Source organism: Archocentrus centrarchus, chromosome 5 (genome assembly GCF_007364275.1).
Source record: "Archocentrus centrarchus isolate MPI-CPG fArcCen1 chromosome 5, fArcCen1, whole genome shotgun sequence".
Lineage (NCBI taxonomy): Eukaryota > Metazoa > Chordata > Actinopteri > Cichliformes > Cichlidae > Archocentrus > Archocentrus centrarchus.
Window position 1 is genome coordinate 26051544 of NC_044350.1, and position 19023 is coordinate 26070566.

The window sequence follows — 19023 nt, forward strand, 5'->3', positions numbered from 1 at the left end:
CTTCTACTCATTAAATGCCTGAGATGGATTGAGTCTCTGAACATTGTATACAGTACATTTTCTGCATCAAAGACATGCAGGAACCTTGAGATCTTTGAAGAACCACAGATATTTAAATCATACAATTTGAGAAAGCACTTTTTTTTCATAGCAAAAATTTGCAAGCCATTACTGGTACTGCATACAATGACTCATAGTTGGTGGTTCAGCAAATTTCTAATTGGTGACAGCAGTTTAGGTATGTTTTTATTCTAGGAGCTTCATTTACATTAAGGTCTTTGACAGAAATTCTGAATTTCAAGGAGTTTGCCTATTAGTGAGGCATCTGTTTGAAAGCCTATGAGAATGTAATAAATTCAAAGCTTTCCGCTCAAAGGCACATCTTGAAAGAAAGCCATAGGAGACATGATTAAGTGAATTTCTTTAATGCTTACACCGGTACTAACTTTGCTGCCATTTTTTTTTTCACTTTTAATAAATGTTCGTGCTGATAATGAACTATGGAATTCCTTTCATGTTGATACAATTTAAAAGTAGCATGCATGACTATACTTTGTATAGTAATTTGCATTGGCAACTGTGGTCTAGAAATTCTGTGGATGAATATTCTTTAAAAAAGAGAGATATTAGAAAGTCAGATATTAGAAAAACTTTTCAAAAGATGAAAGATACAAAAAAAAGTTATTTCCCAGTTATTACAGTGTACTATGTAAAAAAAAACACACAGTATTGTTATATTAAATAACACAGACCAGCATGGTACAGCAGAGTGCAAAGTCTAGCAGAAAAATCATCCCTCAAGCGTGAGTCATTTTTCTCTCTCAGCTAACAAAGCCCCGGCTCACATACTATACTATACCTCACTAAGCAGTATGAACATACATGCAGCCTTTCCTCTGACAGAGCCATCATTTCTGCACCATACAGAGTGGAGTGGGTGCCGCACTCATTTAAGTTTTTGGGCTGCCTACAGCACATCTCAGTTGGGCTGAACCTATTTAGCCACTGAATAAAAAAAAAAAAAAAAAAAAAACGTAAAATGTTCCCCTTTTTTAGTGTAAAAAAAAAGAGGTGGTATGTGGAGATGCCATGAGAATAATACAGTTTCAATAATATTTTTCAGTTAATCCACATTCTTAAAAAGGCTACTGTCATAAATGTAAGAGAAGCATCAGCGTGGCCTCTTGGCTCAATCATCTTGACTCTGTGTGTTGTGGCAGGTGAGAGGAAATAAGTAATAAAGTTTTAAAACTGATGATGCTTCAGGCCTCTGGCTCAGATGTAATTAACAGTTTGGAGAACTCTCATGGCGTGATGCACTCTGCAGACCCGCAACAAAATGCTTCACAGTACAAAATACGGTGTAACTCAGAAAATTATGCACTCCATTTCTACGTACTTCACAAAGCCATTAGACCCTTTGGCAGGACAGGCTGTGTGTTTGACAACCCTGGAATACCACTGACCTGCCAGCCATTCAGAAATGTCAGTCAGCAGGTCTCTACTTGTATTATGACTAAGACTATAACAGAGTATGGAAACTGTGTCAAATAACACATAACAAACATCAGATAACACAAAACAGATTGTCATAAAGAGTACTAACGGTGCAGGGCTGCTCTGCTCCTCCACAGCCTCCATGGCGCACTGCAGGGACCTCTGTAAAGAAAGCAGCTGGCTGGATGTCTCTCTTAGCATGAATCTGGTGACAAACTGGCCCAACACGCTGGAACCTTGGTACTCCTGAGACAGAGTGACACACAGAACAAAGGGTTAAAGAACAAATTGCTCAAACTGAAGTGAGAAGAAAGGAAAAGCAGCTCAGAGACAAGACACACCACAGAGAGATGGAGAGAGAGAGAGAGATCATGTGATAACTTCTCCAAAACAACTGCAGGCACTTGTGAAATGTGTGACAGCTGCAATTAAACGGGCTAATTAATTCTCAGAACACATACATTATTCAGTAGCGCATATTCAAATTCCAAGGTGGAAGAACTTTAATAGGAGACATAATTGCTGCTCATGTCCCCAAACACAAATGTGATTACACATTCTCAAAGGAGAAGTATTAACGCAATGTGCGAGTGAAGTAACAAGGCACAGCTCATTGTCAAAACTTATGATGACAAACCTCTATGAAACAACACTGTGGGATTAGCGGTCCAAAGCACTGACAGACCACAGCTGCTAACCAGTGACTGCACAACCCTCTAAGGATTTACCCACTTCGACAGCTTTAAAGAAGAGGCCAAAAAGTGGAGTGAGGTGATCTAATTAAGACAGGCTGCATTATTATTCAGAACACATTCCCTTCACTCTTAATTTAACAAGTATTTCTTATTTTGTCCTATTAATTTGAAGCCCCTGATTCATGGTTGTTATTTCAAAAAGTGCTGAACTAGTTCTAAAATATCTTGTCAACTGCAGTTGAACGATATAATGATTGGGGATCAAAATGCTAGGCTGTGCAAAACAGCTACACATTGTGACATGAGGTTTTTGGTAAACACAGTGGGAAATCAGGAGTATCAAGGGTATAGTTGCAGTTAGGTTTCAGAATTGTAGACTGAACAAGGGTTAAGGATTTGGCATCGCAGTGCATTAGTAGTCCACTGGTGCTACTCAGACCTTTGCACACCCCCTCTACAAGTTGTTGCATTGTCATCTGGCAGCACTGCTCGCTATTTGATGCAAGTGCATCTCTGTAACCGCTGTGTTGATTGAAATATGATAAATCTTTTCTCTGTGCAGCCAAACAGCTGTGCAAATGGACACAAAGAGGACCCATGACTCCAACTTTAGTGAGAGGGTTGACACCACTCTTAAATCTTTACAGTAAATATAAGGCTACCAGCAGCAGCTTCTTAAGTAGCAGTGGGGAATAGCTCTTAACAAGAAGCTAGGCTGGCTCTTTAAGTAACAAAAACAAGTAATCAACAAGTCTCTGTCTCTTATTAAACCAATTAAACCACTACAATAACAAGCATTGGACACAACCAGACTAGCAGTTCCCTGCTGTTCTAAGCAGTTCTTAGCATTAAGCTAACCCAAACATCTTCTTTCTTCAGCAGCTTCTCATTAATCTCTCATTCTGAACCAGTCTCCTCATCTAACTCTGAGCAAGAAAATGTTCATCCCACAATGCCGAGCTACTTTCTTAAAAGCAAGCGTACTATAATTGTTAGAAATGGAATTACATAAGTCAGACTGATTATCTGGATTGATTCTATGGACTGAGTGCAATCAGGGCCCATGTGACCTGCAGAACATGCAGTAGGTGGGCAGACTGACTCCCAGCAACTGCCTAAATACTAATGAGCAGCTTTAGGTATCTACAGCTTTAGCAGCGGGAGCACTAATTGCTGCAGCAGAAAGGACCTGAGGTGCTGTGCTGCTGGACAGAAACAGAAATCATAAGAAACTCAATACAGTAGAAAAGGGCAAGTTCTAACAAGGATAAGTCAAGTCACCAAGTTTAGCAACATTTTAATATTGGTCCATTACTCACTAACTAGCCTTCACATCCTTCACATGAAAAGTTAATAAACAGAATCTGCATCATATTGTATTAAAATGTCCAAACTCGTACGTAATAGCCAGGAATCAGCACAAAATTAAATGCAGGGCATTTATAACACAAAATGCTAACTTTGTGCGTGTATGTGTGTCTCTGTCTGTACTTCTATTACTTATGTTGTGGGTACAGGTTTGGACACTCGTGTTGTGTAAGCCCACCTCTGTGATGGGAAAGAAAGAATAAAAGAATGTTCCCATAATTATATTTAAAGGTGAAGATTTAGTTTAAGGTTTGAATAGGGGATAAGGAATACTCACTTTTGAATTCAGAGCTAGTGAGTGGTGGCCATGTGTCCTGCCACTCTACTGAAGCAGCACCCTTGCCGAAACCAAACTCTGTTTTCACTCAACATGAGTTTCAGTATCATGAAGGGTTCACAGCATAACTTTCAAAAAGTCATGACATGTTCTGCTGAATTCTTACCTCTTTAGTTTTATCCATTGCCTTTAAAATGGCAATATTCAGGCTCTCCAGAGCTGAAAGGACGTTAAGATACTCCCCAAGGTGCTGAGAAAAATAATCTAATGGGGAAGAGCAAATAAACTATTAGATTATTGCAATTGCAAAATAATCAAACATTGTTTACTTTAAAAAGTTGGAGACAAACTCTAATATGTTGCCATGACAGATTCTAATTAAAAGAAGAACATGACTGCAGGAGTGAGTACATAATGAATGTGATATTTCTATCCATATGTGTCAGCAATACTTACGCTACCCATCCCCATCAAATTGAGTTGTTTTACTTATTTTAATCACCTAGTGTTACAAGGTCTCTCATTCATTCCTGTTAATGACAGCATGCCTGAAGATGAATTTCATACTAGATAGCGCCAACTGTTATAAAGAAACTCCTACACATTTTCATGTTTATGTCACAAATGAGCTCACATAACTGTGAAAGCAGTGGATGTAGGATTTTGCTACAAGAATGAAGCAGAGGAATATTAATTAGTTCTTACTTCTTAATTAAAAACTTAATTTTACACCAACTGCTAGAGTGCAAGTGGTATGACACAGTTAACAATCTGAGCCAAGGCGAATGGGTCATTGGCACCCTTTACACTCCCCTGAATGACATTCAATTATGTTATATCACTGAATTTAAAACCATTACTCGGAAACAACTTGGTCTAAAGAACATAGCGCAGCGGCTGACAGATGTTCAGTGAACTACATATGAGATAAAAGAAGCATTCTGTTACGGAAAAACAGTCAACTTCTGTTGATGTCAGATGCAAAAGATGCCATTCCCATTCAATAAATTATGCAGAAGTTTTATTCTGGGTACAAGTCGCATTTACCGGTCTCTGCCCTAGTTCTTAACTTTATTCAGGCCATCTGACACACATGTATTTAAAGAAAAAAAAAATAGGTCAATAGATCACAACTGTATATTTGCCAGTATGTGGTGGCACTAATGGTGGCATTAAAGGCACAGAAAGCAAACAAACAGATTTAAAAACAAACAAACAAACAAAAAAAACCAGAAAAATTAGAAAACAAGTGCTTATTTAATTTCTTTAAGAAGAAAACAATATAAGAATACTTATATCAATCTCATATCTGCAAATTTTGCGATACCACTAACACCTAGCACTTGGCATAATAAAAAGACTCCCAATAGGAGAACAGCTGACTTTTTAAAAGGTTTTCTTCAGCAGTAACAAAATATGCCAAATAAATACAACTAAACTATAAATGTTTTTGATATAGATTATTAGCTAGTGTTATTTATTTAATATATAAAGAAAATGAATAAAAAAATAAAGACGGCATCTAGTTTTTATGCTAAGCTAATGTAATCATCTGTCTGTGGCTGCTGCTGTAAGGGTTACCACGCTGCTAATATAAAATGGGGAATGATAAAGATAAGAAGATAAAGATAAGAACTTATGACTTGGATTTTAAGATAGGAGTTACAGAGAAACGCAAGCAATGTCACAGATTAAATCAGACTAAGCACTCTCCAACCAACCTGATAGCTTGTCAGTGTCCAGATTGCTGTAGAGCAGAACATAAGAGGAGAGAAATGTGGAAGTTACTGACAGAATTAATTAGGAACATTCCAAGTTACTTAGCTCTTCATTTCTGCTTGAGAGGTTTGGTGTGACTATGTGTGAATTTATCATATGAAGACTCACTCAAAGCGTCAGTGTTAAAACCATATAAATGACATTTGTGCACAGCCTATTAACCTGAAATACAATTTGGCATGTTTGTTCTTAAAAATGTTCTGTTCTGCATTTTATCATTCTTTAAAAGCTTGCCTTATAGGAAATGCATGTTAATGCAGTTCAGAGAGACCATTTTCTTTTTCCTTCTTCCACAGTGGTAAAAAAATATTTTTTTTAACCGCTCACAGCAGAAGAGTTTGCATTTGTTGAGAAACTGCTCTCTGATAAAGTCTATTATTACTACCATTACTATATAAAAAATTCCCCTGTTGCTTTAATGACATTTTAAAGTCTGTCTGTAAGTGAAGCTGGCTAATGGCTGCATTATTAGAAAGCTCACACAGCTTCTGCAAACAAAAAAACAAATGTCTTTTTGGCAGTCACTGTTAGAAATCTGCATTTGGATGGTGACAATAAGTCCACCTCATATCTCTGTTTCAGGCAACCAAGATATAGCCAATGTGATCATCATTTTCCCTTTACTTTCAGTTCCAGTATTTTCTGTGTAACTTTAACCATTATCATTATCAAGCTCACACAGGTAAAACACTTTCTTCCTATCATCACTCAATTAACTGAGAATAAGAAAAATCTTTAATTACACATCAGAGCACAGTTCATGCCAACTGGCTCAAAGCTCAGAGGGTGGTTAGAGAGGTCTCAGGGCTATTATTTCACATCAGTTGCAATGCTAGCCTAACAGCAGGTCCCAAAGCTATTTATCACACAGTGATGGAAGAGCTGGCACAACAACAAAATTAAATGCAGAGTGGTTACTGTTGCCAAACACTATATTCACTCTAACTAGCTAGATGCAAAAAAAAAAAAAAAATCTATTTCAGTCTGCTTTGGTTTATGAGCATCGGTCTATTAAAGCATTTCAGTGATTTACCAGTCATGGTGTTTTTTTTACATTACCTGAGTTTATACAAAGATTTTGAAAGAATTTAGAAAACGTTGTTTTGCCTCAGTGTTGGCACGATTTAATGGGGAAAAGTTGCAAAATGTCTCATGAATACAAATACCTGATATGCCAAAGGCAATAAAGAACACTGGCTTCGGTTAAGGATCAGACTTAGATACATTAAATATAACATGACGGGAGAAATGGTTCTTTCCTTTGTGGCTAAAGGAGTTAAGTGTTCACTACAGAGTGGTGATTTCAGGAGCTCCCATTAAACTTATTTTCTTGATTGTAATTTCAGGGAAGTAGTCTAGATTTTGAAGTGGCTGGTTTAGTCCACAGTATTTTATGTCTAAAGGAAGGGGGTAAACGTCTGTTTAGTTTGCATTCGGTTTACTACAGTTTACTACAGCTGTGAGGCTGTGAGGAAAGAACACACTGACTCTGCCTTTACACATGCTTCCATTTTGTTTTCTCTGACCTGTAAAAGCACAAAACGATTACTGCTGTGAATCTATTAAATATAACACTAGGTTAAAATCAGAGAGAGACTCACTTATTCTGCCGTCCATCTATGGAGTAGAAAAGCTCCTGTAGCTCCTCAGTAGTCAGGATCCCATCAGCAAAGTAAGCATTGAACTCTTCAAATGACAGCTTGCCATCATCTGAAATAGAGAGGAAGTATGGATGAATTGGTGGTAGAATCATAACTCACTTTTTAAACTTTAAATATGATGTGTCAATATGTATATAAGACAAAGCAAAACTATGAATATCCTAACAGATAAAAAAAATAACATTCTAATACTACGCAAAAGTATTTCACACAATATAAATGAAAAGGCACTACAGATGGTGAGCACATGGATTTCTTTGCTCCTTCTGCTCAGACTAGTTAACGGTGAGCACAGATTGTTGTGACAATGCACAGGAAAATCAATAGCAGATGATAAATAGCTTGGTTGTCATCTGTGAAGAAGTGTTCCTTCGTGAGCCTCTTATAAATCAGTCTGCTAGCACAGATTACACAGATCAGTCAGCACTTAGCCTGCCAGAAAGAAGCTGCTAGATGCTTTTAAGTCCAGCTGAATAATACACTGGTAAATTTACAAAAAAATTAAATAAATAAAAATTTTACAGATAGTTAGGTACTGTAAGCAGAATTATACTGGAAGGAGTAGGATACCTAATAAGTTGATATGACTGAGCATCATTATGAAGATGAAACAGAGCTAAGATAGTGAAGTGCACAAATGAGCATGACTGTGAGGTTGTTAAATCCAGCAAATAGACTGTTTTTGTTTCTGAGAGTCAGGCATTTACTTAAACAAAATCAATGCAGCCATGTTCTTACTATGACCATACAGAAACTCTCAGCACACTTATGGTCTGTCTCTGGAGTGCAGCGATACTGTTGGCCTCTAACCCCCTTGAATAATCCAACCCTGCCACTGCGAAGACGAGGCAAAATGAGTGTGGCTTAAAATGCCATGGAGTTCCAGTTGGCTGACTCAGCAAAGCTGGAAACTCAAGGGCAAGCTTGATGACCATCTGTTCAAGTGCACCCATACCGACACTGCTCAGCATTACCTCTGACCAGAATGTCTAATGTGTTGATCCAGACAACATGCTGTCCTCGCCACTTTGGCCCACATTCTTTTTTAGATTCAAAATCAAATCTTCTCTATAACACGAAACCACATACATTTCAAGAAATGTCAAGGGTCCTTTGTCTTTCCAATTTGGCTCCTTGTCTTTGTGTTCTCTGTCAAAATACAAAAAACTCATGCACTATTATGTTGGACATCGAGGGGGTTTTGGTTAAATTCTGCTTGATATTAAAAATCTAATTTTAGTTGATGTGCATGCTGGAACAGTGACAGATGTTTTTGTTTTAAAAAAAGAGATATTTCAAAGTTTTGTCCCCTTTTAAAAAGCACAAATTGTCTAATTTTAGTTATGTACGCTGTACCCCTTATATATACATATATATACTTTATGCAGGTTTCTTATATTTTGATGCCATCTGTGCTTATTTTGTGGGCTCAGAGACTATAGATCCTGCCACATGTCACAGTGTTGTATTTAGAAAGATTCCTCATTTTGGAGTGCCAAACTAGACAGACAGCAGTAAGGATCAGCAGTGACACTTCTCCATTTGATGGGGCAATTGACAGCAAGCAGCAGTCTCATCTATTCATTTTTGATATTTCTGGGTTAAATATCTCTATCGCAAAAGGAAATAACAACGACAATACACAAGTCCCGGATTTCATCATTTTTCAAAGGCTTTGAGTTTATCTCATTGACATCCTGACCCAGGGCACGGCACTACCTTGACTTTTTGACCTGTCTTAAGAGACGACAGAGTACAAGTCCTGAAAATATGCAGATCTGCATGTTTAGATTAGAGCAATATTAACAGAATTAAATTAATTAAAAAAAATACAGTAATCATCCTGACAAATGGCGTCAAAAGATGAAAATATTTCTAAGCATCAGGAAAACATCTGCGGTCTGTTGGTTTGCATCCTTACATCCGACACATGCATCTGCTCTGATGGAGCACTTATTTTTAAAATGGGAAATTCTTGTAGAGTCAAGTGTTACTCTGAAATTATGTTGATTCTTTATGCATGTTTATGATGTGTTATACAGTTGTATTGCTTGTCCCTGTCCTTATATTACCATCAAATTTAGGGTCACAACGTCACTTAAAGAGCAGAAAGTATTGAAGGAAAATAACACTATATAACACTACATTCACTTCATTTTACGTGAGCACATATGATATAACCCACATTAAACCAGTGTCTTTTCACATATTAAAATGAATGAAGTCTTCCAGCCATTAATCAATGTTGAGTTTTATATAGCAAAGAGGGGTGCACTAAAATGCCACCGACTTCCATTTGCTCTTTTCATCCTCTTACAGTTCTATTAGATCTGCTACAGTATCTAGCTACTAAACATTCACAAACCAAATGCCAGCTAATGCCTTTAAATTAATAAATCATAAGTACATGGTCCAATGGCATATACCAAGAAGATCCCAGTTCCTAAAAAAACATGCCTAACATACACATACAGACCTGAACATGACTTCTGAGGTTTTGTAACGCTCATGTTTCCAGTGAAGTTGTGAAGGTAATGCAATTTTACAGCAGCCAGTCCGGAAACACTTTCAGAGAACAAACAATGACTTTCATGTTGAATAATTTAAATCACTGTCTGCAAAATGAATCACTGTCTGCATATGTTTTGACCTGGTTATAAAGAAAACACAAACTGTCTGAAACAGACAAAATACCTTTGATGTATTTTACATGAGGCATGATACTTTTAACTTTTTATTTGTGTAGTCAGGGTGTTTTTAAAATAAGACATTTTTGTTCACCATGCAAACCATGTGCAAGTATTACAACTCGCTGACAAGGAAGAATCATAAAACAAATGGGTATTACACGACCCGAATGCACACTATAAAAATTTATCACCTAAGCAGTTTTGTCAGTACAGCTGTTTAATATGAAAACAATAAAATGCCAGTATGTTGAACACAGATGTGGAGAGGAATATTCAAAGCTAAGCTTTTTAAAGTGAACCCAAATTTAAACAGCCAAAGCCTCCATTTAGCACTCTGTCCTTGAGGAAATTCCATTATAAAGGGAAGCGGCTTTAAATCATGCTGACGGTTGGGGCAAAAGCAATATGCATATATTGTTCTTCATTACTGAGAAAGAAAAAACACTTAGGAGTTTCAAGATGAGAAAAATATTTCCAAAGAAAGTGAGTGCTGTTTTTTTTTTTTTTTTTCATATATATAGCTAACAGGACACAGCCAGATCATGTATATCTTTTTCTCCTTTTAGTGTATAAATAGATTACTATAACAAAGTCCTCACAAGACAAGCGTAAACAAGAACTTGAAAGTGAGAGCGTCCTGTAAAGTAGGGCACAAAGTAGGGCGCATTCATATCCTTCCAAAGGTTAGTCTCCTAAGAGGTTTATAAATTCCCCATGAATTCATCACTTCAATAGCAACAAGCATTACAAAGAAAGGTGGGTCTTGATTCCTTTTGGTAAACTTCTCTGCGCTACTGTACGCCCAAACCATTACAGATTCTGGTATTCTTAGTATGAATGCTCTGCTTAGGATGTGTGCCACCAGGCCACCTGTAAGAAAGTCTGAAGCTGCTTTTTACTTTCCATATTCTAATTTAAGTTGCTTTTAGACCAAACAGCTTATTCATTCTCCACTTCAATAATAACATAACACTGATGGGTCTTTTCCACCATGGAGCACATGTTAGAAGAAAGACGAGGTTTCATCTTCAGCCATAACACTGCAAGTGCAGTCTACTGATTTTATATATATATATATATATATATATATATATATATATATATATATATATATATATATATATATATATATATATATATATATATATATATATATATATCTGGAAAGAGAGAAATAGCATTTTCCATAAGAAAAGAAAAAAAGTTTTGTCTTATATTAGTTTGCAGCTAAACTTTGACAAGGTTAAAAAAGATTGCAAGTTGGGATTATATAAATTATTCTTAGTATTAGCATCGACATAAAACTACACATAGTAGTTATTAAAAGCAGGATGTGGTTGAAGTATGAAACTTTTGAATCATGAATTTAAATTAAGCTAAAATATATAAGATTTTCTTACTCTCATATTTGACAGTCCATAAATTGGCCTTTTCCAGAGGTTTTATCTGCATCATTAGTGTTTAGAGTCTGGTCATTAGGAAAGGAGAGTAAGTTTTGTTTATTTTTGCCAAATATCACAAATGGCTAATTTGTCCTGAATAGCTTCAAAGTCTTTTCAGCATACTGTTTACCCTAGGAGTAACTACTTATTGGAGATGCAGAGCTACATTAGGATTTTATTAAATCTTTATTCTGGCTAACCAACACATACCCAATATTCAGTCTCCTTTTGGGTCTAGTTTTGTCAGCACCAAAGCTATTTTTTAAGGTTCGGGAAAAGCTCACCGTGTAGGTTAAAATACACAATTGTGTATTTTACTTGTAATACAATATTACCTTTTAATTGTTGCCCTATTTTATGTAGTATTTCCCTGTTGTGTATATATAATTCGTTAAATAATACTACATCTAAGACCTGAGTAAACACAAATTATAATATACTAATGATTTTTAAATATTTATACAGCAACATTCTAATAACTATTTATTCAAGTTTAGTTCATTACCCATTTATAAGGTATTAATAATGGTTGATAATAACCATGGTAACACTTTAATAAGTTTTACCATAACAGGTATGCTCAGTATGTTTTGCTCTCAATTACCACTTTTCTATTATTCAACGCATTCTGAAGGTGTCATCTTCATTTATTTTTTCATATTACATGCTGTGCTTAATCCCAGTGGCATTTATACCTCAATGACTAATGAAAGATAAACAGCAATGGATGTAGGAGAGACTATTTTCTTTGTGATGAGACTAGTCCTCCGTCCACCTTCTTCTCCGCACTCAGTTCACATGATGACAGTTATTTCAGCTGAAGTCATTATAATAAAACAGAGAACATATTTGGCTGGAAGCAGCAGAGCCATTCAGAATATATTAACCTAACCTGTCACAGAAGATTGTTAAGAGCTGCTGAGAAGTAATTGTTGTTTGGAGGCACACCCTGTACATATAATAATGTCCTATTGACGTGCACATTTTTGTGATTTGCTTTGGCACCTTATTTCACCTGTGGTTAGAAATAAATAAATGAATAAATAATATCTCTCTCTCACAGAGCAGTACAGCTGCTGATCCTGGCTTACATGATATTGTTCCTCAATCATAGATTCTGTCTCATAATTTATATGTCACAATGCTTTTGATTCTGCTAGATGAATGGTTTTACTTTGTATTATCGATAGATTTGGTTTGTACTATACTATGCTATACTATACTATGCTATGCTATACTATACTATACTATACTATACTATACTATACTATACTATACCATACCATAACTACATTGCAATGAGATTGAAAACACATATATACTCCTATATTTTCTTCAATCAATACCATTTCAAAGATATTTGGGAGTTATATAAACAAAAATAAACAAGGGGGAGTTTCCTTCCCTTATCTATGAGATTGGCGGGATGGTAAAAACCTGATTATAGACCAACATGGAAGGAGACTGACTGTGCAGTGGAGATAATATTTCTTGTCAACATCTTGGTTCAAGACCATTTACTAAGTAGACATTTTTCAGATCTTAAAAAAATGCTTGAATAAGCAGCTCCCTTAAAACAAGCAAAGATAATTAAACAACACAAAGTAGACAGCTTTCAGGAGATAAATGACAAGTTTGACGTAAATAATTGGAACAGTTTAGACACAAGTGAGAGGTTTTATGGGCCAGAAACATATTTAAGTCACAACTGAGATAGAAATTCTTGATATTTTTGAAAGAACTTATGGATACACACCTTATTGCAAAATTGTCTGTGAATTATACACTGCTCTTTAAAGACTGAAAAGCAACTATCACTTCAAAATTAAAATAATATGGGAAGTGGTGGGTAAAACATCTCTTTGTAGTGACCGGAAAATGGCTTAAGAAAGAGGTATAAATAGACGATATTGCCAAAAGTATACACTCATCCATCCAAATCATTGAGTTCAGGTGTACCAATTAGTTCTATGGCCACGGGTGTATAAATTTAAGTACCTAGGCATGAAAGTGGAAGCAACAACAGCAACTCAGCCACGAAGTAGTAGGCCACGTAGAATATTAGAGTGGGGTCAGCTGATGCTGAAGCGCATAGTGCGCAAAAATGTGGCCTTCAGATTATCTGTAGAATAGTACGTAGCGAGCTTTATGGAATGGGTTTAAATGGCCAAGCAGCTGCACCCAAGCCTTACATCACCAAGCGCAATGCAAAGTGTCGAAAGCTCGCCGCCACTGGACTCTACAGCAGTGGAGACATGTGCTGTGGAGCGAAGAATCACACTTCTCCATCTGGCAATCCAATGGATGAGTCTGGCGGTTGTCATTGCGCCAAGTATTTGGTGGAGGGGGGGTTATGGTGTAGGGTTGTTTTTCAGGAGGTGGGCTCTGCCCCTTAGTTCTAGTGAAAGGAATTCTTAATGCTTCAGCAAACCAAGACATTTTAGACAATTTCTTGCTCCCAACTTTATGGGAACAGTTTGGGGATGGCCCCTTCCTGTTCCAACATGACTGCACACCAGTACACAAATCAAGGTCTATAAAGTTGTGGATGAGTGAGTTTAGTGTGGAAGAACTTGGCTGTCCTGCACAGAGACAATTAGTTTTACACTAATTCTCAAATTGGTCTATTGAACTCAACAATCAAGTTGAGAAAACCTTCGTACAACTCCCCCTTTCTTTGTATAAGTCACTTGTTCTTTTTATTTAAGAAGACAAAGATATATGACAAAAAAGAAATAAATACCTTTTTTTGGGCAGAAACAAAGAGGGCAGTTATTGTTACAGCAAGAGGTTGTTTACCTGGTCACTTTTAGGCCCTAGAAGTTCTAAGTGCTGGCCCATTAGAACAATGGCCTTCCTAAAATTATCCATCCTGTACTTAATATCCCTAGCAGCAGTAAACCAGGACACATCCCAGTATGATAAATGTTTGTGTGAGTCAGTTCCTGCCACAATTTTACTTATCTTCTTCTGTACTTATCTGAAATCTAAAAGCTCTGTCTTGTTTTGCACTCGAAAAAAATACCCGCCTTCTGCTGCTCTGTCAAAAGTAATCAGAAAAAAATTGGATCCTTTTGCGCCATTATGCCACTGAAAAGAGTAGGGCATCTAAAACATCAGGTGCTGATATCAGTTTAGCAAAATCACAAAAGATTTTTTCTTTAAAAAAAAAATCAGCCCGTGGAGTAATACAACCATGCATAAAAGGGACATGGCATTGGCTTTTGCCATCCTCTTTTTGTGTTTGCAATGGGACTAATTTATTAATAATTCCAGAGCACACACTGCATAAGCTACAGCTTCACCTCCTTCTCATTTCCTGACAATTGCTAATGTAAAATATAATGAACCAGTTTGATGAGGAAGTATGTATAACAACAAGTCATTTCATTAAAATTAGCTGAATGCATTTAACATCACGCAACAATAATATTGATATAGTGATGCAGGAGTGTCCAGGAGTTACTGGCACAAATGGGAATGAAAATAAACCCTTGCAATGCATTCTGATACAGTGGATATGGATCTGCAAGTTCAGACTACTGAATATGGTACTCCATGTATCACATTTGTTTACCATCTCTGGCACATAGTGTCTATACCAGTTTGGTATTTACATACAGAATATGCCTTTGAGGATGTTGGCTTTTTCCTTGGCGGGCTGTGCCACTTTTGCTTAGAGGTACTAAAAAGGAGGTACTAAACCTTTTTAGTACATCAAGGAGGTATTTTCCTGCTTGCAGATACTAAGAAGGTTGAAGTGTTCATATATGAGTGATTATGACAGGAATCATGTTAGCATGTGTGTAAAGATGTCCAACTATGAAGAACATGTTAAAGTAGGAAGGTTATCTTGTATGCATTTGGTAATAAGGTTGTTCCTAGAAAACATATTTTGGCTGCAGCTGTGTTAACATAAATCATAATAATTTGTAAACAGCATCTGCAGCATCCAAACATTGCAGTTTGACAGGGAGGTGCTTTAGTTTGCGCAGCCTTTTCTTCCAAGTTTGTGCTGCAATCCAGAATCTTAGAATTACTTTAATTGGGTGGAAAAACTTATTCAAGCATGTAGAGGAAAAAAGCTTCACTTGAAGAGTCATTTATGCAAATTCTCTTTTTTTCTCCACCCAGATTGTTTGGGGCATAATAACAAGTGGAAGGATGTGGAGAAATAACAAGTATGCATTGTGACAAATTATTCATCACCAAGCATATTATGTACTGTTTACTCACCGTTTTTGTCTGCTCTGCGGAAAATCTGGAAAAAAAAAAAGAGGGGGGAGGAGATGGTTATTATTTCTAGCAGAGCGTCACTATAGGGATTCTTGCAATAAGCAGGTGTAAATTATTAAGAGTCACGACAGTTTGTCAAAAACACAATAGGATGTTTGATGACTGCACTTCGTTTATCCTGGTGCGCAGAATAGAACGATGGCAAGAACAAGGACATTTACAAAGGCTGTTATACTCTCTAAGTGTGAGTCATGTTAGGTTGAAGGCAAATTGATAGTGTCAGTTCTAAAATAGGTTGTACAATTATCACTTCTGAAGTAAATAGTTATTTACTTCAGAAGTGATAATTATACAGTAAGGGCACTTACACTGTAGTTGTGTTCTGCTTGTTTGAAAACTATATGTCTGATTTATTATTTAATAAGGGGTAGTAAGAAGAAAAAACATTTGCTAATGTATATGTAATGTCTGCAGCTTTGTTGAGTATACAGTATACAATAATATGGAAGAGTAGCAGTACGTCACAAACAATGGGTACTTCAAACGTGAGTCGCTACCACTCTGCTATCTGCTCCAGCTGCAGCTTACTTTCTTCGGCATGTAGCTTTGACTGCACTCTAAGGGCAAATAACACACCACTCCAGCTTTCATTAAATTCAATAGATAATTTTTTTCACTGTGAGCATTTTAACATGTGAGCCACATTACCATCAGTTTACTGTTTCACTTAATTCAACAAAGCCATCACTATTATTTTTATAACCCCCTAACAATGATTGTTTGAAGCTAATTCAAGTATTATCAGTTTAATCATAATGATGCTGTGCAGTCATAAACAATGCTGTATAATCTCAATAGATTAGGCTTCCTTCATTCTGTTCTCTGTGGGGGACTCATGTACAAAGATGGCTTGCAATGAACAGTAGCGGATGGCGCACTTAAGTAAATTGTATCAATTATGATTGCAGCTATGATGAGGACCTTTATGTACACAAAACTATGACTGCAGAAACTACGACAGCGCTGAGCTGCAGCAAACATAATAAATAAATAGATAAATACAGCTACACTGATAACAACAGTGTAGAAACTTATAAAAAAGCCCACTCCTCAAGGCATAATAAACTCACTTGACACCCATCCGATAAAATCAGCAGCACAGATAATTCACTAAAGGTAGAAAAGTCACTAATACTGGGAAAGCCATTTGTGTGCTGACATGTACACGACAAATGACACAAAACATAAAATAGAAGCAATACAAGATCATATACCAACAACACATCAACAACAGGGTTTAAAACCGGGCTTTAGGTGTACAAGAAAGAGGAGATCTGTTGTAGAAATGCAGCCACAACAAAGCTGCTAAATTAAATATTGTGAATACCCAAATCTATTCAAATAAGATGGTTAAATAAATAATGAAATAAAACCCCAAACCAGTGTGTGATGTGAGCCATGAAAAAGAAAGTGAAACTCAGATTTTTAAACCTCATTTAGGTTAATCTGTGCCCTGCAATTAGAATTTCATAAATATGAATTCAAACACATACTTTGAAAGTTTCGATTTTTATTCAACCATTAAAAATTTCAGCTAAGAAATTCAAATATGGCAACAGCACAAACATCTGCATTGTAGCTGTGTGCGGCTCCTTTGTCATCCAGGTGCTTCATGAAGAGAGTTTGCACGTAAGACATGCAATGGATTCTCTTTCACTCCCTGAGACATTTGTGCCCATTATTGAGCAGCACGACTGACATGCTCATTGGTTTTGACCTACAGGTTATTAATAAAGCAGAATCTGCTCCTTGCTTTCATTTTCCATAGGTTAACAAACTCTAGGTCTGCACTTCTGCCCTCAGCGTATCTGTCTGTCTCTCTATTGCTTCAATCCTGACTTATAACAAGAGCTGGGTCATAAGGAGCCACTTCACAACACGCTCGCTGTTCTATTTTTGATTCCTCATCCCATTAAAAGCAACATAACACTTGGATTGCACATTGAAAGGACATTCTGATCACTCTTCTTATCTTACATAAATACAAATTTTATATTGTACCCACTTTAGGGGTCAGTTACTGTCCAATATCAGCCAGCAGTTTATTCTTTTTCATTTTGGCACTGTTACCCATCAATCCAGCATTCTCCCCTCCTCTTCTATTCCAGGGAGATCAGGGATAGCGTTAAATGTGTTTGTTGTTTGGCTGTGTCTTTTGGCTCTCCAGTGCCAGGAGACGATAATGCATCATTTACAGCAAGCCCAGAAAAGGTCAGACCTGCTTCCCAGTGCGCTGCTGTTCTGATGTCATGGTGGCAGATTTTAAGATGGTGGGTTATCTCTGGTGCTGCTTTTACACCACTTGGTGTATTGCTTAAAAGAAACAAACAAAAAAAAACGAACGCCAATAATTATCCTTTGTTGATAGTGCGAGCCACCCTCTTTACTTTTTGTGAAAATTCAAAAAAATTATATTTTTCAGTTTTTGCTTGCTCAATAGCAGCAAAGAAAGAGCAGAGGCATAAAAGAGTGCCAAGAATCAAGCAAGCCAAAGAAATACAAAACTGCTGCATTCACGAAACAAAGATTTAACAAAAAAGAAAAACATGGCAAACAATGCCAATGATGAAACAGCTTCATACAACCCTTGCAACATCATTATTAGTCAATAGAACCAGTCATTTTGAGGCATTGCATTTGCTTTGAGTTGTTACAGTCTCTGCATCTCTAACATTGGTGACTGGCTCAGTATCCTGCCAACAGAAGCACCACTGATGTGCAGCTCTGTCTACAGAATTAAAGAGTATCTCAAACAGTATCTGTTGCATACAAAACCAAGCGATATGCTTTTATAATAAATTGGTCTAATTATTACAAACAATTGCAGTATGTTCTGAATTAATTAGTACCATAATTAGTAATTAGTCCACTGTCATTTGTTTATCTCTGGTAACCACTTGATAAAAACAAAGGGTTGCCTCTGGGAAAAAAAAAAAAAAAAATTACCTGACTTGCTTTTACTTTAGCAACACAAAATCTCTATGTAGATCTATTTTTCAGACCCATCACATGGCTTTTTTTTTTTCTACTTAAAACTGTAGGAACTGATGAAAATGTCAAAGCAGCATAAGAGAGTCCAATTCTTGAGTCAGAATCTCTCAGCCATCCCAGTGGAATTTTTGGGCAATCTAGAGCCGGGAATGCTTCCAGTCTTGGCACATTGCTTTGCACCAAATAAAGGTGGAAAGCAATAAATAATAAAGAATGGGGTGAAAAAGACAATGGACAGAGAAACATGGCACTCAAATTCAAGACAAGCGTGTCTATTTCTGAGACCACAATCTGTCGTCTCAGTATTCTAGTATTCAGTATTATCTC

The 19023-nt window shown here is 36.6% G+C and overlaps 1 protein-coding gene across 2 annotated transcripts in view; it reads right to left on the reverse strand.

Moving 5' to 3' along the window:
• The window catches only part of necab3 (N-terminal EF-hand calcium binding protein 3), a 38008-nt gene that overhangs the window by 17667 nt on the left and 1318 nt on the right, over positions 1-19023 (reverse strand). For both annotated transcript variants that reach the window (XM_030730171.1, XM_030730172.1), the window contains exons 2-6: positions 15646-15670; positions 7218-7326; positions 5559-5584; positions 4004-4101; positions 1607-1743 (exon numbers count right to left, since the gene is read on the reverse strand). In XM_030730171.1, coding sequence (XP_030586031.1) covers positions 1607-1743; positions 4004-4101; positions 5559-5584; positions 7218-7326; positions 15646-15670 — 395 coding nt within the window. The remainder of the gene's footprint in view (positions 1-1606; positions 1744-4003; positions 4102-5558; positions 5585-7217; positions 7327-15645; positions 15671-19023) is intronic.